Source organism: Lagenorhynchus albirostris, chromosome 14, assembly GCF_949774975.1.
Source record: "Lagenorhynchus albirostris chromosome 14, mLagAlb1.1, whole genome shotgun sequence".
NCBI lineage: Eukaryota > Metazoa > Chordata > Mammalia > Artiodactyla > Delphinidae > Lagenorhynchus > Lagenorhynchus albirostris.
In genome coordinates, this window is record NC_083108.1 from 77,258,347 (window position 1) to 77,282,198 (window position 23,852).

Consider the following 23,852-nt stretch of genomic DNA (forward strand, 5'->3'; position numbering starts at 1 on the left):
CCTGCTCCTGGCAGAGATGGCCCAATGAACTCCACCACCTACCTTCTTCCTGCAACATAGGGGCACAGTTACGATCTAAGGGTGCACTTTGTAGATTACCTTTGGGATGCAGCACAGCTTGGCCTGTGGGTCAGCAGGTCCCGAGGCTCTCAAATGCTGCCTCCACCAGTGACTAGCTGTGTGTCCTCGGGAAAGTTATTTGATCTCAGTTTTTTCATGTGTCAAATGCAACGGCACCTACCTCCCGGGGTTGTTGTGCAGATGAAAATAGAATAACATATGGAAAGGGTTTTGCCTAGTCTCTGGCACCCTGTCAGCACCCAATAACAACCCTGATCACTTTTGGGTAATGTTTTTATCATCATTATATCATAAAGAAAAAAACGGATCCAGCCTTTCCTGGACACCAATCAAATACTGGTATGTGAAAGCAAGGTAATTGGGCATACCAGAAAAAAATTAGTACCTGGAAAAGTACTTCTCTTCCTTTTCTTAATTTTTTAATACTGTAGTAAAGTATATATAACAAAGTATATCATTTTAGCCATCGTTAAGTGTACAGTTTAGCACATCCATATCGTTGTGCAACCATCACCACCATCCGTCTCCAGAATCTTTTCATCTTCCCAAACTGAAACTCTGCACCCATTAAACAGTAACTCCCCATTTCCCTCTCCCCCAGCTCCAGAGATTCTACTTTCTGCCTCTATGAATTTGACAATGCCAGGTATCTCATAAAAGTGGAAAAGGGGGGCTTCCCTGGTGGCGCAGTGGTTGAGAGTCCGCCTGCCGATGCAGGGGACACGGGTTCGTGCCCCGGTCCAGGAAGATCCCACATGCCGCGGAGCGGCTGGGCCCGTGAGCCATGGCCGCTGAGCCTGCGTGTCCGGAGCCTGTGCTCTGCAACCGGAGAGGCCACAGCAGTGAGAGGCCCGCGTACCGCAAAAAAAAAAAAAAAAAAAAGTGGAAAAGGACAGTATTACTCATTTTGTGTCTGGTTTATTTCACTTAACATAATGCTTTCATAAGGGTCATCCATGTTGTAGCATTTATCAGTACTTCCTTTTCATGGCAAAATAATATTCCGTTGTATGGATATACCACATTTTGTTTATTTATTCATTCGTTGATGGACACAGGTTGTTTCTGCCTCTTGGCTATTGTGAACAATGCTTCTATGAATATTCATGTAAAGTATCTGCTTGAGTCCGTGCTTTCAATCTTGTTGGGTATACACCCAGAAGTGAAATTGCTGGATCATATGGTATATCTATGTTTAATGTTGTAAGGAACCCCCTTTTTTTTTTTTGGCTACGTCACACAGCTTGTGAGATCTTAGTTCCCTGACCAAGGATTTCACTCGGCAGTGAAAGTGTGGTGTCCTAAGCACTGGACTGCCAGAGAATTCCCAGGAATCTCCTTATTTTTAATGGTAAATAATATCTGTTGAATATTTACAACCAGGCACTTGAATTACTTTTTCCCATTAATTCTCACAGCAATTTCCATTGTAGGCATTTTGATTTTACAGATTAAAAAAATAGAGCTTAAGACTGGATAGGTAATGCGTCCAAGACACTAAACTTAGCAAGAGCAAATGGTGGGATTTGAACTCAGATCTGGAAGACCCCAAAGCCCAATATTTACCACCAGGCCATGTTGTCATCCCTTAGAAAGGAAGAAAAACACTTGTCTTTCTCTTTAAGGATGCATGTGGCCTCTGGGTTCAATGTAAGGGACCAAATAAATGCAGAAACCCAGCACCACCACCCAGCAGCTGTGTGACTTGAGACGAGTCCCTTCACATCTCTGCATCTCAATTTCTTCATGTGTAAATGGAGTTAATACTCCTAGGAATACATCCTAAAGGACTGAAAGCAGGAAAAGTACAAACAGATATTTGTACATGAATATTCATAGGAGCATTATTCACCATAGTCAAGAGGCAGGAACAGGGGACTTCCCTGGTGATCCAGTGGGTAAGACTCCACACTCCCAATGCAGGGGGCCAGGGATCTATCCCTGGTCAGGGAACTAGATCCTGCATGCATGCTGCAACTAAGAGTCCTCATGCCACAACTAGGAAACCTGTATGCCACAACTAAGAAGCCCGCATGCCACAACTAAAAGATCCTGCATGCTGCAACTAATGATCCCGCATGCCGCAACTAAGGAGCCCGCATGCTGCAACTAAAAGATCCTGCATGCCACAACTAATGATCCCGCATGCCGCAACTAAGGAGCCCGCATGCCACAACTAAAAGATCCTGCATGCAGCAACAAAGACCTTGCATGCTGCAACTAAGACCCAGCATAGCATAAATAAATAAACAAACAAATTAATATTTTTTAAAAAGAGGCAGGAACAACTCGTCAGTGTCCATCAACAGATGAATGGATAAATAAAATGTGGTCTATCCATACAATGGAATATTATGCAGACCTGAAAAGGAAAGAGGTGATGATACACATAACAACATGGATGAACCTGAAAGGCATTATGCTAAGTGAAATAAGTCAGACACAAAAGAACAAATATTATATGACTCTACTTATATGAGATACCTAGAATGTGCAAATTCATAGAGACCGAAAGTAGAATAGAGGTTACTAGGGACTGGAAGAGGCAGGGAAGGGGGAGTTATTGTTTAATGGTTACAGAGTTTTTCTTGGTAATGATGAAAAAGTTTTGGGTATTAGATAGTGGTGATGATTACACCATACTGTAAATGTATTTAACATCACTGAATTGTACACTTACCAATGGTTAAAATAATAAATATTATATATATTTTACCACAAGAAAAAAATTTTAATGAAATCAATAATACTGGGGTTGTTCTAAGGATTAGACTGGTGCTTCACAAACTTTTATGTGCACACAGATCACCTGATTGTATTAAAATGCAATTCAATTACTCTGAGCCAGAGCCTGAAACTCTGCGTTTTTCTAACCAGCTCCCAAGTGGCACCGATGCCACCTGTCTGTGGGCCACACTGTGGGGAGCCATGTACCTGAAGCTCAGGTGAGTGTTAGGATTCAGTATGCACCAGCACATTTTTTTTTCCCATATATATATATATTTTTTTACATCTTTATTGGAGTATAATTGCTTTACAATGGTGTGTTGGTTTCTGCTTTATAACAAAGTGAATCAGTTACACATATACATATGGCACCAGCACATTTTGATCTGCCTCTGAAATTTCATAGCCCCCAAGCATGCTCTTTTTAAGAAGCTACAAGAGTCTTGCAGAGCAGAGACTTCAGCCGCTGTGTCTCCCACAGTCATCTAAAAACTTTTCTCTCACAACGGCATTTGGATAAAAACACCAAGCTTGAAAACATTTCCATGTTAAATAATCCTGAGGAGAAAGAAGCATGCATAACACACAGCATGAACCTTGGGCGGGCCCTGTCCAGACCCTGATCTTGGGCAGCCCTCAAACACTTCTGATGACCAGGAGCTCATCTGTACTCAACCCCAGCATTTGCCCAGGGTTTGCAGGTGAGGAATGGACAGAAATAGTTAGAAACAGGAGCTGCAGAAAATGACTCAAAAAGGAGCACATCTCCATGGCCTGGATCCAAGTCATGCTCCTACACCCAACCCCCCTGCTAAACAGGGCATGCCTGCTTGAATTTGGGGCAAAACCTTGAGCTAAGACTGCCAAAATCATGCCCACCAAGCCTAGGAACAACAGTCCAAATCACTGTTAGTTCTCCCTCCCCATTTCTCCCCCTTCCCCCAGTTTGGAGCTCATAGCTGCCCGTATATGTCAAGTTCAAAACTGCACCTTGTTATTCTGCTTCAAGGGTTTGATCTGGTAAGCATGAAGCCCGAGCCATAAGGACAATTCAACCCCAAATTTTCCACATGGAGCTGAGAAGTTAATTTGGAAAACCAAACACAAATTATTCTGGACCAGCCAGATTAATTTCTAGAGATTTGCCATAATTGCAGCAGCTAACACTTAGTGAGCTCTTGTTATGTGCTAGACACTGAGCTAAACGTTTTGCATATATTAGCCAATCCTCATAACAACATTATGAGGTAAGTACTGTCATCTTCCTATTTGTACAGATGGGAAAACTGAGACACAGAGAAGATTAAGCCCACGGTTATGGCTCATAACTGGAAGAGCCAACACGGTTACCCAAAACTTAAACTTATCTTAAAATGAGAATTTCAAAATGTGGTATTATAGGATGGACATACATGAATTTGACATAGTCAAATTCAAGAATTCAAACTTAGCAATAAACCCATAGTCCAAAAAGAGAACAAAAAGTTCATTCATGTCCAATCTGAAAACACTAGTGATATCTACAGTTTAGAGAATGTTCCTGGTCCTCACATGAATTGCTTGTCAGGAGATAGTCATGAGCAATCAGTAAGAATAACACGTTTCCCTTGTCATGATCACCCAGCACTGTCAGGTTTAGCAAATAAAAGAATATTCAGCTAAATCTGAATGTCAGATAAACAATGATAAGTTTTGTAAGTATGTCCTATACAATATTTGGGCATACTTATACCAGAAAAGTATTCATTATCTATATAAAATGCAAGTTTAACTGAGCATCCTATATGTTATCTGGCAACCCCATGATCAGCAAACACAAAACAATACAGCCAAGGCCCTGACTTGTGGGTCCAGTTTCCCAAGTGCTTTATTTTATTTATTTATTTATTTATTTATTTATTTATTTATTTATTTATTTATGCTGCATGGCATGCAGGATCTTAGTTCCCTGACCAGGGACTGAACTCGCGCCCCCTGCAGTGGAAGCTCAGAGTCCTAACCACTGGACCACTAGGGAATTTCCCCCAAGTGCTTTAAAAAGTGTCTGTCCTTTGATCCTGCCAATATCCTCTGTGGCTCAGTAAAGTTATGTAATTTGCCCAAACCAGCAGCAAGAGGGTGGCGGAGCTGGGACCCATACCTTGTGTTCTAGCTCTCCATCTACTCGTTGTCCCATGAGAGATATATGGCCCACCTTGAAAGGGAGGCCAGTCATGAGAACACACTGGAAGCAAAGTGTCTTGGTCCCAGAGTAGACTCACAGAGTAAGGCTCTCAGGTAAATCCACTGATTCTGTGAAGACTGAGTTAAAAAATCTCTGAAACACCCCACTATGAGCATGCTCCTTATATCCTCCTCAGAACGTCCTACATCTGCTGGAATTCTGGATTAAGGATTGCGACAACAGAATCTAGTGTTCCCTCCATCCAAGCTTTTGGTTAGAACACCCCTGCTTGGTCCATGAAGCTTGGGAAGAACTGACCTTCCGCCCTGGTTCCAGGATCGATCTCTGAGAATGCTGTGCCCTCCTGTAGAGAGGAGGAGTACAGAAATGAATCAAGCCTGACCAGTGAAAAGGATACCCCAGACATTTGTTGCAGCTCCTGGGAAATAAGGAGGCTCTTCCTCCATAGTAGCTAAAAGTGATAGAAAGACTGGATGAAAGCAACAGAGAAAGAAAGCAGAGCTGAGAGGTGGAGATAGAGGCCCTTGCCTATATTCTTTAAGTATCTGGATCCAGCCATGCTGAAGCTAATAATGACCCATAGACTTCTCAGTTACATAAGCCAAAGAGCTCCCAATTTTTGCATAAGCAATTTGAGGTACGTTTCTGTCACTTGCGACCAAAAGAGTTCGGGTTAACGCAACCAGTAAACGTCATCATTTTTTACATCAATCAACAGGAAGGGTCAAAAATATCTGGAAATCCTATTTGCTGTAATTTCTAAATATATCCAAAATCCAACCACGGCTCACCAGCCTGGGGTGAGCCACCATCGTCTCTCTCCATGATAGTCTTCTAACTCATCTACCTGCTTCTACTCTTGCCCCCTACAGTCTATTAGTTAGAAGGATGCTATTAAAACTCAAGTCAGATCATGTTACTCCTCTGCTCAAAATCCTCCAGTGCACCTCACTGCACTTAGTAAAAAATCTTTACACTGGTCTAAAAGACCCTACTGATCTGGTCCCACTCTGCTGCTCTGACCTTACCCTCAACACTCCACTCCAGTCACACAAGCTTCCTCCAAGGCTTCAAGGCCTTTGCATGAGCTGTTGCCTCACTCTAAGTGCTCTTCCCCTGCCCCAGACAGATTCATGGATGGCTCCCTTGTTTCCTTTAAGTCTTTGGTCAAATGTCACCTTTTCCATGTAGGAAAGTCTTTGGTCAAATGTCACCTTTTCCATGACCTTTTCCAAATGTCACCTTTTCCTTTCCTTCATGTTTATTTATTGTATGTCTCCACCAACTAGAATGTGAGCTACCCAACATCAGGGCTCTTTGCCTGTTTTACACCCAGATGTATCCCTAGCACCTAGAACGTCGCATGGCATGTTGTATGGGCTCAACACTAGGAAATCATGAGTTGGGATAACACAGGCCCAGGAGGAAGGAAACAGGTCTGAAAAATAGAAGGGCAGCCTCTGGGAGATTAGACAAAAGCTGGAGCACAGGGGAGGGTCCAGAGACTCTTCCTCCATCAGACCCAAGGTTCAAGGTGGCATCTGGGTTCAGCCTACCCTCTGCCGTCCTGGTTCTACCTTTGCAAAGACCCTAGTTCCCATCTTAGCAGAAAACTAAGGGCGACTGGCTGTGAGGAAATGTGATTATACATGTATGACTGAACAGTAGGGGGAAGAGTCCTCCTCTTAATCTGAGTTAATATAAGACTGCTCTCATTATCGTTAATCTGATCAATGACCAGCTTCTCGGACCTGTAGCATGCTACTAATGAACTTTTTATAATTCTGTGGAGACATTTTCTGCACTGCTGTTAATAATAAACCACAAAGCATGGGATTGAAAACATATTTCCATTTCACCACCTCTTTCTCTCCTGGCTTTATTTTCCCTCCCTCCAGCCCACCCTTCTCAAGACCTTGCCCATCTGTTATTATTATGGGATGGCTTGTGTTTGTTATGGAGTTAAAGAACCTGCCTCCACCTTAGGGGACGAAAAAACTCATGTTATGCTTTCAAATTGTACTTGAGAAATGGTGATCATAGAGAGTTTTATTCAATTTGGCAAATGAGACTGCCTCATTTTTCTATAATGAGGAGGAGATGAGGCAGGAAGAAGATGCAAAGGAGCCCAGTTTAGAGAAAGGAAAAAGTGCTGCCCCATCCCCTTGCCTTCAAATGGGCCTGAAGCACTCGGTACTCCAGCCATGTTGGGCTCCATCTGGTCCCTCAGAAGACCCAGGCTGTCTTCTACATCTAGGCCTTTGCACATACTGTCCCTCTGCCTGGAACAGCCTTTCCTCAACTCAAGATAACTCCATTGTCCTTCAGGTCTTAGCTTTAATATCATATCACTAGATCCATGAGGCAGTATATTCCAGGTTCCAGTACCTAGAACAGTACCTTATGTGCTGTACATATTTATACATCTTAAGCCCCATATGGGCAAGACGTTGTTCCAGTCTCCTTTGTATGTCTAATGCATTTAACACAAAGTGGAATGAATGAATGAGTGAATGAATGTGGAAGCTAATCAACCAGGTCCCCTTTCAGGGTAGACATTGGAAATGGCTGAAGGCTTATCCTAACATCAAAGCTATGACTCTTCTTGAGTTTCCTCCCAGACACGGTGCCCAGAATGCTGTCAGGAGAATCTTCAATGGCAACACGGCTTGTTCTTTGAGTGCCTATTTATTTGCTTTAAAGGGACAAAAGTCATCAGGAGTGGGTCAAGCCAAGTCAAGATGGTAGCCTTCCATCTTGAGAGCCACCATTTAGAGTCAAGAAAAAAATAAAGAGTCTTGTAAGGTGACTCTGAAGATGGTTTTCAAGAATGTCTTAAGTAACGCCAGCAGAGCTGGGACAGACAGATGCATTCTACCATGGCTGCTTTGAGAAGTACAGCTCTCTTTTGTGTATAAATACTTTGATTTGTTGTTTAGAGAAATATCTAAGGAATTATTGGTGTGATATTAGGAGTCTGGTTATGCTTAAAACAGAGTACTTTGTATTTAACAGAAATATACATTTGAAATATTTGAGGATGAAATGTTACAATGTCTTAGGAATTGCTTCAAAATAATCCAGGGAGGATGGGGTAGGGGGAGAAGATTGGCCATAATTTGATACTTGTTGAATTTTTATGATGGGTACATAAGGGTCCATTATGCTATTCTCCCTACCTTTGTATAGGTTTGAAGTGTGCGTGTGTGTGTGTGTGTGTGTGTGTGTGTGTGTGTGTGTGATTGTCTAGTCCCAGTCATATCTCTAACTTTGCCCTCACTGGTGATTGAGAACAGCCTCCCAATAAGCAAAGATCATAAAATCAATAAGTAGTTGGTTACCCCATCTTCTCCAGACTAAACAATACAACCTCAATTTTTTCAACTTATGGATGGGTAGGATTAGAAAAAACAATTTGAAACAGCAGTGAGACATTACTTCAATAGCATTGATTATCTGTACCTTCCTTTTCCTTATCCAACATTGTTTAAACATATTAAGGGAAAGAATAGTGAGGTTCTTAATCAGATAAGAATGAGTCAATGTCTGCTTTTTACTTATAGTTTTGATTTCTGAGTTCTGCTAGAAAATGGAAATTCCATGATAAAATGAGGCTTACATACGACCCATTGGCAACATTGACATCTGTAGACGTGACATATGCTCTCCAGTTCACCATGACCCTTATGTCTCCTCCCAAGTATCCTGCCCCTGGCCTATTTTTCTTCTGTGGGTTCCCTGCCTGGTCCCAGAAAACAACTGACTGTGTGATCCCTGGAAATCACACAGCCTCATCTGTAAAACTCACATCACTTTCTGATGTCACTTCACAAAAATTTCATCTTAAATTAGGCTTCCTTGTCATTGACACGATTCTAACTCTGTATTTATTTCAACTGAAAGTATGTATTTTTAAAAACCAAGCCTGCCCCAAGTTTCTTAGCTCATCACAAGTGGATTCGCTAGTAAAGTGACTTTACATATTTTTTATTAAGTCACAGATTTGCTGGAAACATTTACCTCTCACAGTTGTCATTCCTGAAGATGCAAAGCCACAAACTCTGCTCTCGTAAAGTCTGAGAGGGTTATAAACGGGTACCCTCTTCCTAAAGGTCCATTTGGCCATATGTGAGAAAAAGCTTTACAAGCACGCAGTAATTCTACTTCTAGGTATATTTCTTAAGGAAACAAATAAGAATGCTTTACAAAGACTTCATTTCAAAAGTAGTCACTAAGGCTGTGTTTATGAGAGCAAAAATCCAGAAATAATCTAACTCACTAAAGGGGGTTGTTTAACTCAATTATGCTACATCTTTATGCTGGAGTGTTACCAGCCATTTGAAATGCTATTTAAAAAATGGTTTTGGCAGGGAAAGACATTCATGTCTTAAGTCAAATTTTAAGAGGAAAAAGAAACAAATAAGAGGAGACTATGAAATAAATAAAATATAGTTGTTCTTAAAAGTCATATGAAAGTACATGTTTGCATGCAGAAAAACCTATAAGACTCTATAACAAGATGTTAACAATGTTGATCTGTGGGTGGTGGGATTATAAGTGTGTTCATTTTTCTTTTTGATTAAATGCATATTCTGTTTTTTTCTAGAGTGAATATGCTTCGCTTTAATGGCTATAAATGTCTTTTAAATGACTATTTTATTTAATGAGTTCCATTTCTGAAGTCAGTGTGAACGATTCATCACCTGGCATGTGTAACCTGAAGAGCCAACCAAGTACCTGCAAGAGCTCCAGGGAAATGTCACAGAGACCATCACATACAACCACAAAGGGTGTGGAAGGAACTTCCAGCTCTAGAGTTCCTAACTGCATGGCAGCCTGAACCTGGGGACACGTTTCTTTAGTTTTTACCAGAAGCAAAACAGTTTCCTCCCCAAATGCCCCCATCCTCTTAACCAAACAAATGATCATGGCAGCACTATTCACAAATAGCCACAAGGTGGAAACAACCCAAATGTCCACTGACGGATGGATAAACAAAATGGGTTTATCCATATGATGGAATATTATTCAGCCATAAAAAGGAATGAATTATTGATACATGTTACACCATGGATGGACCTTGAAGACCTTATGTTAAGTGAGAGAGGCCACACATAAAAGGCCACATACTGTATGATTTCATTTATATGAAATACCCAGACTAGGAAAAACCATAGCAACAGAAAATAGATTAATGGTTGCCAGGGGATGGAGGACAGGAACACTGAAATTGACTGCTAATAGGTACAAGGTTTAGTTTTGGTTTTTTGGTTGTTGGGGGGTTTTTGTTTTGTTTTGTTTTGTTTTTGCATGTGTGGTAATGGAAATGTTCTAAAATTAGATAGGGGAAATGGTTGCACAACATTGCACATATATTAAAAAGCATTCAGTTGTATACTTCAAAAGAGTTTAAATGGTGAATTTTATGTTATGTGAATTTTACCTCAACTTTTAAAAACCTAAAAAAAGAAACGCTGGGGTGGCTATATTAATATCAAAGAAAATAGTTTTCAGAGCAAGGAAAATTACCAGGGATAAATAGTAACTTTACATAATGATGAAGGGTGAAGTCGCCAAGAAAACAACCATCCCAAATGCATATACACTTAACAAAACAGCTCAAGATACATGAAAGCAAAAAGTGATGGAACTACAAGGAGAAATGGACAACGCTCCCCTCTGTGTAATCAATAAAACTTGAGAGCAAATCAGCAAGGATATAGAGGACTTAACACTATCGATCAACTGGATCTAATTGACATTTATACAACACTGCACCCATCAAGTGCAGAATTCACATTCTTTTCAAGTATACCTGCTACATTCACCAAGAGAGAATATGGTCTAAGTGATAAAGTAAACCTTAAACATTTTAAAAGAAGTAAAATAATATAAAATATGTTCACTGACATTATTGAATTAAATTGTTAGTCAAAGATAACAGGAAATATCCCCAATACTTGGAAACTAAATGACATCAAATATCATTTAATTTGATGAATATATGCAAGGGAAATAAAAATATAATATAACAAAATTTGTGGGATGCAGTTAAAGTAATCCTTCAAGGGAAATTTACAGCAACAAATATTTGTATTAGAAAAGGAGAAAGGTCTCAAATCAACAGTCTAAGCATCCACCTCAAGAAAATAGAAAAAAGAAGAGCAAAATCAACCCAGAGCCAGCAGGAGAAAAGAAATAATAAGAAGAACAAAAATTAGTAAAAGTTAAAACAGAAAAATAGAGAAAATAAATGAAGCTAAAAATTAGTTCTCTGAAAATATGGCTAAAATTGATAAACCTCTAGCCAGACTAACACAGAATAAAGGAGAAAGAATGTACATTACCAGCATCAGGAATGAAAGAGGTGACACTACTACACACCCCACAGACACAAAAGGATAATAAGGCGATACTATGAGCAACTCTCCGTATGTAAATTGAACAATTTAGATAAAATGTACCAATTCCTTGAAAGCCACAAAGTCCTAAAATTCACCCAAGAATAAATTAAAGAAATTGAAGTTGTAGTTTAAAACCTTCTGCAAAAAAATTAAATTAAATTAAAATAAATCTCTAGTCCAGATAGTTTCACTGGGGAATTCTATCAGCATTTAAAGATGAAGTAACACCAATTCTACACAGTCTCTTCCAGAAAGCAGAAGTAGAGGAAACAATTCCAAACTCGTTTTATAAGGCCAGTATTACCCTGATACTTAAACTAAACAAAGATGGCATGAAAAAGGAAACCACAGACAATATCCCTCATGAACAGATACAAAAATCCTCAACAAAATTCTAACAAATCAAATCCAGCAACATATTAAAATAATAGTATAGCAACATATTAAAAGGATAATATTGTTTTTTGGGTTTATCACAAAGCACTGTTTCTCCAAGTCAGATAAGCATAAAACTACAAAAAGTGGCATCTAACCTTGCTCTACCTCCTACCTAATAAAAATGAAGCCCCTGGATGCCCCACTTGATGGGTTCTTTTTTATACCTGTCTATTCGCCTCATTGCTCAAGTGCATGCCACCCAACCCTACCCAAGGCACCATCACAGGGCCTTTGTGGATGGGCACAAAGAGACACATTCATGACTATTTCTGATGGGCATGATACTCTGGGTAGGATTGGTGCACAGACAAAGGGAAATTTATCATCGCCAGAGACCCCAGAATCCAAAATTCTATAAGAATGGAACTCAGACAGGACAAAGCAGGGAGACAGCGGCTGCAAAATTGGGGTTGGAGACTTGTCAGGAATCTGTGGACATGGCTATCTCTCGTCTCTACTTGGTAGGTTCCAGATCTAAATGCAAACTCTACTTGAGACTTTTGTCAGCCAAAGGAAGGACTGGCCTTATTCGCTCTCCTCCAAAGAGTAGAACCAAAGGATAAAAGACATCAGAGAGCAGATCCAAGCCAACAGAAAGAGGATAATTCTCACCTTTATAACTCACCCACATCAAAAGGCTGACTTATGAAAGGACTTGAATAGACATTTCTCTAAAGGGGATATACAAATGGCCAATCAGCACATGAAAAGATGCCTACCATCATTAGTCATTAGGGAAATGTGAATCAAAACCACAATGAGATACCACTTCATACCCACTAGGATGGCTATAGTCAAAAAACCAGAAAAGAGTAGGTATTGCCAAGGATGTAGAGAAATTGGAAAACTTGTGCATTGCTGGTGGAAATATAAAATGGTGTAGCCACTGTGGAAAACAGTATGAAGGTTTCTCAAAAAATTAAGTATAGAATTACCATATGACCCAGCAATTCCACTCCTAGATACATAACCCCAAAGAATTCAAAGCAGGGAATCAAACAGGTACTTGTACAATAATGTTCATAGCAGCATTATTCGCAGTAGTCAAAAGATGAAAGCAACTCAAGTGTCTATCAACACAGGATGGATAAACAAAACATGGTCTGTCAATACAATGGAATATTATTCAGCCATAAAAAGGAATGAAACACTGATACCTGCTACAACATGGATGAACCTCAGAAACACTGTGCTACGTGAAAGGAGGCAGACACCAAAGACACATAGTGTACGATTCAGCTTACGTGAGGCAGTGCCTAGAAGAGTCAGATTCACAGAGACAGAACACAGAATAGAGGTCACCATGTGGCTGGGGGCAGGGGGAGATACTGTTTAATGGGTACAGGATTTCTATTTGGGGTGATGAAAAAGTTCTGCAGTTGGATAGTGATGATGGTTGCACAACACCGTGAAAGTCCTTAACGCCACTGAATTGCTCATTTAAAAATAGTTAAAATGGTAAATTTCATGTTATATATATTTTACCACAATAAAAAAAAAATGCAGTTCTTAAAAGGCTGCTTTGTGAAGTAGCGCTCACCCCAAATCGCAAAGCCGACTCTGGACCCAGGGCAGGAGGGGGCCTACGCAACCTCTCAGGGTCCTCTGAAGCACTTGGATATCACAGCTTCTGACTCTTCTCCTTACCGCACAAGCTTGAGACAAGTTCAGGAGTTGTAAGGCCCAACCCCATAACTGGCATTTTGTTATCCAACTTGGAGTTTATGACGAGCAAATGGTTTAAAGACTAAAGCCTGCCAGGCACTGATGGGAAGTGAGTCATCTTGTGAGCAGTTCGAAGATGCACACCTGGTATGAGAATCTTGTTCGCTTATGTCACCTGCGGCCCAGCAGGTGTGCCATTATCCCATAGAAGGCCTCCATGGGCTTCGCCTTCTCACGTCTTGCTGTCTTCTCCCTGCTTCTCACACGCTGGGGGCTCAGTTAACAATGAACGAATAAATGAACTGGTACCTCCCTGGATGGCTGAAACACCCCACCCACCACCTCAGGGCTGAAGCACCCTAACCTCCCTATGACAAGCTACAGAGAGTATGATCATCAAAACCGCCAAAGCTAACAATTATTAAGCATTTGCTATGTGCCAGGGACTTTGCTCAGCTTTTTAATGCATGATTCCATTGAATCACCGTAACAACCCCATGTAAAACACCGTCCCAATTTTATAAGCAAGGAAACTGAGGCTCAGGAAGGAGAGCTCATTTGCCCAGGGTTACATAGCTAGTAGATCCTGAATTCAGACTGGGATCCAAGCAGTCTTACTGTGTAGTCCACACCCTCCCAACTACTTGGCTCTACTGCTTCGAGCGCCCACCCAAATTTCCAGGGACTCAATTATGTTATTATTTCTGAGTCTTCATCTCATTTTTTTCCTGGTCCAGGGAAATCGAAGACATCCATCTTTGGAACGCATCCACAGCTTTAATCGATGGCTGCCTAGAAACTCCAGGGGGCCCGTGCTCTCAGTCTTTATCAAGAACAAGATTTCCATTATGGCAAAACACAGAAATCACCTCGATGCTCAAGAGCAGCGCTGACCAAGTGAAATATACAGTGAGCTGCCTGTGTCATTTAAAATGTTCTAATAACCTCGGGGACAAAATAAGATACAGGTGAAATCAATTTTAACCTAGTTTATTTAACCCAATATATCTAAAATAGCATCATTTCAACAAGTTGTCAATGTAAAAGAATACCAATGAGATATTTCGCATTCTATTCTTTCTAAGAGCTTGGGATCTGGCGGGTATCTTATAATAATAGCACAGTTCAATTAGAGCTTGCCACAGTTCAACTGATTAATAGTCAATGTGGCAAGTGGCTGGCATACTGGACCTCTCAGGTCTAAAATCCCTCCCTCTGGGGACTTCCCTGGCTGGTGGTCCAGTGGATAAGACTCCGCGCTCCCAATGCAAGGGGCCCGGTGTTTGATCCCTGGTCGGGGAACTAGATCCCACGTGCATGCTGCAACTAAGACCCAGCACAGCCAAAATTAAATAAATAAGACTTTTTAAAAAATAATAATAAAAAAAATAAAATGTCTCCCTCTCTTTTTCTCATCTTTCCTTGTCTCTGTAGATGCCCTACTGTGTCTCCATCAGTTCTGCATTTCTCTTCAGTCATCATCTGGCATGGTCACCAATGAGAGCACATGAGTGACAGAGTATTCCATCATTAGGATTCTCATTAATCCCACAGCTCTCACCTCTGACCACACTGCCCTTATCACCTATGCTTCCTCCTTCGCCTCTATTTGCTCTCATCTTTGCTTTCTTTTCTTCCAGGCCAGGCCACCTCTGGGGACTCCAGGGAGGAGCAGTCAACCTCTTCCTGGAAACGTGGCTGCCTGAATTTGCAGTTTGGGTCAGATCAGTGACTCTAAACCTCAGTCCACTGGCTTGTAAAACAGGAACAACTACAGTTACGGTCACTCCCCACTGGAGAGACATTCCAAGGGTCATAGAAACCCTGCCCAAGAAAATCACGCTACGCTCTGGCTTTTCTCCCACTGTTGTCCCTTTTCCCTCCCCACCCTTCAGCTTCTCCATCCTCCCTCTCAGTTGCCGTGTCCCCCTCGGCTTCCTCAGCTTCGGAACACCTTCCATTCCCCAGCTCCAGAGCAGCAAGGGGGAAGGGAGGTCCCAAAAGGTAGAGTCTGGTGAGGGGGGTGGAGAGGGGAGCCCAGAAAATGACCCGTCCTCAGGGAGACAAGGAAGAGTCCTCAGTTTCCTGCCCATTGGAAGAAGGATAAGAGCTCCCTAGTAGAACCCACCCTAAAACCCCAGAGGGGGTAGAGAACCCTTCAGAAGTAACTCTTGCCACTGACTCAGAAGTTTGAGACCACGTCCCACCCATGTCTCTATGAGAACAAGGCAGAGGCTGGGTCGCTGCAGGCTGGGTGCTGTGCATGGAAAACCATGTGCTGCTCTCACCAACGCAGGTTCCCAGGTCCTTCCCCAGTGCAAACAGGAAAGACGAGATTTGGGCCTAAGACAACTGCCTCCTTAACCCAGAGCTCTTGGTCATCAAAGCACAGGCAACCAAAAAATAAAACAAAACATAAATCCAGACTGAGGATAGGGAAAAACGGGCCCTTTCCCACACTGTGGGTGAAAGGTAATTTGGCAAAACCTATCAAAAGTCTGGAAACTTTGCATATCCTTGGATCCAGCAATATTTCACTTCTAGGAATCGAAGGCAAGGATGACTACAAGCCACAAGGATGTCTACTACAGTATTATTTATAATAATGGAACATGATAAACATACACATCTGACAGAATTAAATAAGTTAGATAAATTACGCAACAGCCATGTAACACTATGCAGCCATTAAAAATACTATTTAATAAGATGAAAAGATGTTCCTGACATGTTAAGTGAACCTCATATCTCTAGCCTTCCTCAAATCTCCAGGCTCACATACCCAACTGTCTACTTCACAAACGTAAATGTCTGAACAGGACTTCATTGTCAAGCCCAACCTAATCCACCCCCGGTCTTCACACTTCAGATAATGACACCGCCATTCACTTAGTTCTTCTGCCAAACACGTAGGAATAATCCTCGGTTCTTTATTTTCCTTCACCCCCGACATCCGATTCACACGCACCTCCCATGCACGTGACCGTCTGTGACCGGCCACTTGCTCCATCTCCCCACCATCACTCGCGTCAAAAGCAGTCATTCCGGGCTTCCCTGGTGGCGCAGTGGTTGAGAGTCCGCCTGCCAATGCAGGGGACACGGGTTCATGCCCTGGTCCGGGAAGATCCCACATGCCGCAGAGTGGCTGGGCCCATGAGCCATGGCCGCTGAGCCTGCGCGTCTGGAGCCTGTGCTCCGCAACGGGAGAGGCCGCAGCAGTGAGAGGCCCGCGTATCGCAAAAAAAAAAAAAAAAAGCAGTCATTCCCGGCTTTGACTCCCATACTAACCTCCCAATTTGTCTTCGTGCTCCCATTCTTCTCCCCTATAGTTTACTTTCCCTGCAGCAATCAAAAGGAGCTTTTAAATAAGTCAGTCCCCCACCCTTTGCATAGTTAGAACAAAGTGCGACTATCTCAGCCAAGCCGTCTATGACTGGGGCCCTGCATCTGCCTCCCACTTGCGCCCCTCACCCCTTCCCCGCTCACCCTGCGCCAAACACAGTGGTCTCCTTGCTGTTCTCAAAACATGTAGAACGCAGTCCCACCCAAGCACTTTGCACCTGCTGTTCCCTCTGACTTGCGCATTCCCCAGATAGTTCATGGCTTGCTTCCTCAGGTCAGTAAAACCTCCCCAAGGGGGCCTTTGCTGATCATCCCACGCCCCTTCCTCTCTTTCCCATGCTCTTTTGGCGTTATTCTGGATTTTTTCCATAGCTGTGATTCAGTTATATTAGATTGTTCACTGGCCCCCAATGAACCACACCTGCTGGAATCCATACCCTTGGATACTAAGTCCCACATTGACGATGGGCTCAACCACATAATTTGCTTTGGCCAGTGGGACATTAGCAAAAGTTACAGAAGCAGAGGCTTAAGACAGGCTATGAATTGGAGCTTGCCTTCTTGGAACACTGCTGCTGCCACCATGTAAGAAATCTGGACACTGTAAATAAACTGTAGTTCAGTGAAAGAAAGAAAGAGACAGGAGAGAGAGAGAGAGAGAAAGAAAGAGGGAGAGAGAGAGTGAAAGAAAGAAAGAAAGAAAGAAAGAAAGAAAGAAAGAAAGAAAGAAAGAAAGAAAGAAAGAAAGAGAGAGAAAGAGAGAAAGAGAAAGAAAGGATGGGAGGGAGGGAGGAAGAAAGAGAGAGAAAGGAAGGAAGGAAGGGAGGGAGGGAAGGAGGGAGGGAGAGAGGAAGGAAGGAAGGGAGAAAAGAAAAGAAAAGAAAGAAAGAAAGAAAGAAAGAAAGAAAAGAAAGAAAGAAAAAGAAAGAAAGAAAAGAGGGGAGGGAGGGAGGGAGGAAGAAAGAGAGAGAGAGAAAGGAAGGAAGGGAGGGAGGGAGGGAGGGAGAAAGAGAGGAAGGAAGGAGGGAGGGAAGGAGGGAGGGAGGGAGAGAGGAAGGAAGGAAGGGAGAAAAGAAAAGAAAGAAAAAGAAAGAAAGAGAAAGAAAGAAAAAAGAAAGAAAAGAGGGGAGGGAGGGAGGGAGGAAGAAAGAGAGAGAGAGAAAGGAAGGAAGGAAGGGAGGGAGGGAGGGAGAAAGAGAGGAAGGAAGGAAGGAAGAAAGAAAGAAAGAAATCTGGGCTGTCCTGCTGGAGAGGCTATGTGGAAGAGAACTGAGGTGCCTGAACCAATCACTAGCCGACCACCAGCCACATGAATAGGGCCATCTTGGACCATTCAGCCTCAGCGGGGCTGCCGGATGACCAGAACTACTGGTCTGCAAGACGAGCCAAAGAACTGCCCAGCCAATCCCAACCCACAGCATCACTGAAAATAATGCGTTATTGTCTGAGGTCCAGTTTCCCAAACTTAAATTAAGTCTAGGTATGGTCTCTCAAACCATAATCAGTCATTGCGATGGAACAGATAAAGAACAAATAATAGATATGTGACGGCTAGAACACCCTCGCTGTATAGGAGATTCTGTTACTTAGCCATCCCCCAACCCAATCCCTGATATTTACCTCCACTTGTAACTTAACCGAAATAGAACCCAACTCAGTACCAGCTGCACGTGGCCAGTGCCCACCAGCCCTAGTGCCACTCACTCACCTTTCAGATGGCCTCTGTGCCTCCAGGTTCATTTCTCACCCTATAAATCAGGGATCAGCAAACTACAGCCCACGGGCCAAGTCTGACCCACCACCTGTTTTTTTAAGGCCCGAAACCAAAGAATAGTTTTTACATTTTTAAATGTAAAAAACAAATTAGAAGGAAAATACTATTTCGTGACATGTGAAAATTATATCAAATTCAGATTTCAGGGACCCTAAATGAAGTTTTATTAGAAAACATTTATTTCTGGGTTGTCCGTGGCTGCTTCAGGCTACAACAGCAGAGCTGAGTGGTTGTGATGGAAACCACACGGCCTACAAAGCCTCAACGATTTACTATCTGCCCCGTTACAGAAAAGGTTTGCTGGTCCCTGCTGCAGGCTGCCATCAGACTAACCTTGAAACAACTTTTTAATTGTACTCACTCCAAAACCTTTGAAGATTTCTATCTCCCCTCTCAAAGGGATGAAACTTTGTTTGTCTGACTTCCTGATCCTAAGTTACACCCCAGGAGTTTGTAACCTGAATTCGTTTCCTATGACACTCTACCAGGTACTCTCCATTCTGGGCCAGCCGGTCTGTAAGCTGCCCCTTGAAGGCAGGAGAATGCCTCCATCCGGTTTGTTGCTCTGGCCCAGAGAGCTCCCCCAACACGCTGCAATTTAAACCCTCCCCATACCTCACTCCACTCAGGGTCCCCAGCTCCCCAGTCAAGGATGCTTCCCTAACCACTTCATCACATGTTTCCCTGGGTGCATTCTATGGAACATCAAGTCCCAGAGACATCTCTGGAAAAAGGAAACACCGCAGACGCTACCCTCTTTTGGAGTCACAATGTACAAATACAGCACATTAAAGGCTCTGAGAAGTCCTGCAGTCAAGATACCTATCTCTTTTGCTTACCTCAACCTTTCCCAAATGTGTTAACCATGGGATTTATTTTGCCTTCAGAATACTTGCTGACCACCAGCATCTAGTACAGTGCCAGGATTTCAGTATTTGTTGAAAGAGTGATAATGCTAGGGTTCCACAGAACATACTTTGGAAATGCTGCTTAAGCTCCTTCTTCTCTCCCTCCAGTCTGAGCTGTTCCCTTCCGTGTCATCTACTCTACACCATGTAATGCTAATCATCACCATCAAAGAAGCTATCATTTATTTAGCACCTGCAGGCACTGGGCTACAGATAGCATTAGACCCTTGAAAATCTCACCTCTTTTCATCCTTACCACCACCTCTGAGGTAAGTAATGTTATTCCTTCATTGCCATTTTGCCAAAAATGAAACCACGGGTCAGAAAATTTAAATCACTAGGCCAAGATAAAGTAAGTAGGAAAGCTAGAATGCCAAACTACATCGGTCTAACTCCAAAACTCATGACCTTTCTTCTCTGCCAAAGTACCTCCTGGTAACATACTGTGGCCAGCGTTGCTGGCTGTGCACCCAATGTCCCTTCATGCCTTCTTCCATGCTAGCACAACCCTGATTTTGTAAGGAGTAGCAACAGGTCAAACCAGGAAACGGACTGCAACTATCTAAACCAGTCACGGTGGTATCCCCACTGCCTTGCAGCTCGGACAAGTGATCTGACCCAGTTCTGGCAAAGAAGACATAATGAAACATCACCTTAGGGGTAGGAAGGCAGAGGTGTCCTGCGGAAACCAAACAGAGATATGAAGGCTTTATTCCTCCCTATTCACCTGGTCCCCCTCTTCCATACCTTGAACCTGGGTGTGATGGTTAAAGCTTCAGGGGCCATCTTGTGGCCATAAGGAAGAGGCCATGAGAATTCGCAAAGACATCAGCCCCAATGTTATTAACTCACTGAGCCAACTCAAGCAGCTACATACCTCCAGACTTCTTGCTACATGAGAAAAATAAACCATTAATTGCTTAACCACGCTGGGTGGATTTTCCATTTCACGCAGCTGAACACATTCCTAACGGACCCACATGCTGTCTCCCATATTACTGTTTGGACTTTATCATTATCTCACATACACATTATTAGCCTTGTCTCCCTCACCATGAAAGTACGCTTCTTGGAGACTAAGTCCATGTCAGATGTTTTTTGTTTCCACAGGGGTTATAGGCAAGGTTTCCAGGGATGGTCTGTTCAATTTACTACTTTCTTTAGGGTTTGTGAGCAGGGAGATGTCATCATCAAATAGCTGAAATATGGCCTCTATCTCCTATTAGATTAGTCTTTCTCAAAGTGTCAATATGAAAACATGCATCAGAAACACCTGGACTGTTTGCTAAATGCAGATCCCTAGGCCCCCTCCAATCCCAACGGAATTAGAATCTCTGGGATTAGAGGCTGAGAATCTGCATTTTTAATAAGCTCCCTCAGGTGGTTCTGATATATGAAGTTTGACAACTGCTGGGGTTTAAAAACAACAACAACTGTGGATCCAAAACCTATGAGAGCTTTGGCAGCACTCGTCTGGACCCTAAGGCATGAGCCCCTCCCCAGAGGCCCCACCCTAGCCCTAGAGGCCTAGGAAGCCTCAACTGGCATAACTGCTCAAGATTCTTTCTTGGGCAATATGGACAAAGTCGTGGGCACACTCTGTGGCATACTGGGATTAGGAAACTAACAACAGATGCATTCCCAGTAACTGTCACTTCCCACCATACCAATGCCCACATCCCCCAGTTTAAAAAGAAAACCACTATGCAGAAAAGAAGCAATGGAATCCGTGGCCCACTACAACAATCACCATGATCCAGGGAGCTCTCAGAGGATGGAGCATGCTGGAAAGAGGAAAAGAAAACTGGAGAAACTTACAGAGTAATACACAAACTAGCATTTGGGACTCCTGACTCAGAGGAACAGAAGAGACCTCCGGTGGCCCTTTTGGGTTATTTATTTACAACATGCAATTCTGAACAGAATCTTCTCTTGGGCACTGCTCAGACAGAGACAGAAGGCTGGGCCAGGGCATCCCACACTTTTTCTTCCATCAGCGGAGTCCTAGCCTACACGGTTCTCCAAAGCTCCGAGAAAGAAAATACCTGTGTGCCTCCCCACAGAATTCCCACGCCTCTGCTACCCCTTGATACTTACGTTATTTCATTTCTGACGATCATTTTCCCAGATGACAGGTGCACACAGAGATGCATTCTAGGGGAGCAAATAGCATACTCAACACACACACACACACACACACACACACACACACACACACACACTAACTCTACTTTCAAACTGGTGACCTTCCTGCCTGCTGACATGCAGCCAAATTTAAAACCACGGAGGAAAAAGGAAGACTTGAAAGTGAACCAGAGATAGATGCTCATCCAGGCTAGAATGGGGGCACAAGGGCTAAAAGATTCAGTCGGGATTAAAGAGTTCAGGCCTTGGAAACACACGGGCTGGAAACTAGTGGCCATCCCAGCGCTGCACACGCCCGCGCCACCACAGGGAGAACCACCTTCCTTTCCTCCCAGCCCCATGGCCACCACCCTCAGCAGGTGCCAGCTAATGGGAGTTCCCAAATTTAATCAAGCCGTGCGTAGCACGGGGCCGGTTGGAGGGAGGGATGTGAGTCGAACCCTAGAGATGTTTCGAACAACGTGGATGCTCAATGATTACGTGGACGCCAGGCATTTTCTAAAGCTCTTGAAACCTTCTTCCTTTGACCAGATGGCCTTCGGAAGAAATAATTTCTGCCATCTTCTTTCTGAGTAACTTTGCATCCACCCCCCATCCCCCCCACGAAATTGCTTCAAACTCCCCCTCAAGTTCTGTTGGAGAGAATGTTACAACACGCCAAAGATAAAACTGCTGACCCCTTTTTGCATGGTCCTACCGAGATTCAGAGTATTTTCCCACACCACCTGTGTGTGCTGATCCAGGGTTGTTTTTGTTTTTTGTTTGTTTGTGTTTTAACACGTTACAGGCCTGCAACAGCTCCCTGCATCAAAATGATTTGACTGGAAATGGGTAGCTCAATGGGGAATTCTTTTTCATGCATCTTGCCTCCTGACATGTACATTACTGAAAACAAACAAGCAAACAAACAAACCAAATCCAAGGAGCAAAAGGGGGGCTGGGAAGGAGGCCGAAAAAGAAGAGGTCTATCTTTACAGGCAGCCCCATTCTGCGAGCAAAAAGCACCTTTTGACCACCTGCAGAATGCGCAAGGTCACGTGGGTTCTCTGCAGCGCCTTAATGTCTTACCCAGCACACAAGCAAGCCTCCGTGGCATATAAACAAATTCACAAGCGGAAAAAAGGGAGAACTCACTCCTCAAAGAGGAAGCGAATGATAACCACAGCCGCAAGAATAATAATAAAGAATAACAGTTACTACTACTCCTCCCACCACCCAGCCAAGCGCCGACGACAGCAGTACAGTAAAGGGACACCCAGTGCAGGCTTTGCAAGATAAATCACAGGAGACCAAATCGTGCCCACCTTGCTACCCTCCCACCCGCCCACCCCACCCCCAACAAACAGAATCAAGGGAAAGGGGATGGTGGGGGAGAAGGGGGAGGGAAGGAAGGATGGCTTTCTTTCCATAGGCAACACCTACCTCCAGGGTCCGGATTTCTTTTTGTGTGAGGTCGTTGGAAGTAGCACATTTGGTCCTAAGCCCTTCCAGGTTGGAGATGCTCAGGTCTATCATGTTTTGGACCAACTCGCACTGCTGTAAGGCTTTTTGCAAACTCAGAGGCTGCTGCTCCTCGCTTTTCGTCATGTTTTCCTCATCCATCGCTTGCTCTGCAAGCCCCCTTCCCCTCCTCCTCCTCCCGGAGAGAAAAAAGGGGGGTGTGGGGGGAGCAGAGGTAGTCTGCCCCCTACGCCTCTCCAACCACTGCGACTTCTCAACAATGTCTCATGAAGAAGAAACCCAACATCTCACACAGGGTTGAGGGGGTGGGGGTGGGGGTGGGAGGAGGGGACAAGAGCCACAATTTATTATTTTATTTTGGGGTATCAAGCAGACTTCATTAGAACGTCTCCTCTCTCTGAGTCTCTGGTCCCTGAAAAGGAGAGATGCTGTTTCTCAGAAGCAAACCAGGTGATGTGATGCTGTCTGTACACTTAGGGAGGAGGAGGAGGAAAAAGAGGAGGAGGGGGAGGGAGAGGAGGAGGGAGAGAAGGAAAACAGCGCTCACTCTTTACACACCGGCTCCGTGAAGGACAAAATTATATATTTTTGGCTGGCTGGCTTTTATGTCAAAAAAAATCTGGTTTGCCCCCCTCCCAGTTGCAGTGACACGGCATTGTCCACCGTTTGTGGTGCTTTAGCGCGTTCTCAAGATGCTGTCTGCATTGCTCCCGCGGCTGCGG

The 23,852-nt window shown here is 43.4% G+C and overlaps 1 protein-coding gene across 1 annotated transcript in view; it reads right to left on the bottom strand.

Annotated features, from left to right (window-relative positions):
* The window catches only part of KSR2 (kinase suppressor of ras 2), a 407,661-nt gene extending 384,390 nt beyond the window's left edge, over positions 1-23,271 (bottom strand). Inside the window, exon 1 of the mRNA XM_060120912.1 lies at positions 23,092-23,271. Within this exon, the coding sequence (XP_059976895.1) occupies positions 23,092-23,271 (180 nt within the window). The remainder of the gene's footprint in view (positions 1-23,091) is intronic.
* Positions 23,272-23,852: the final 581 nt, after the last annotated feature.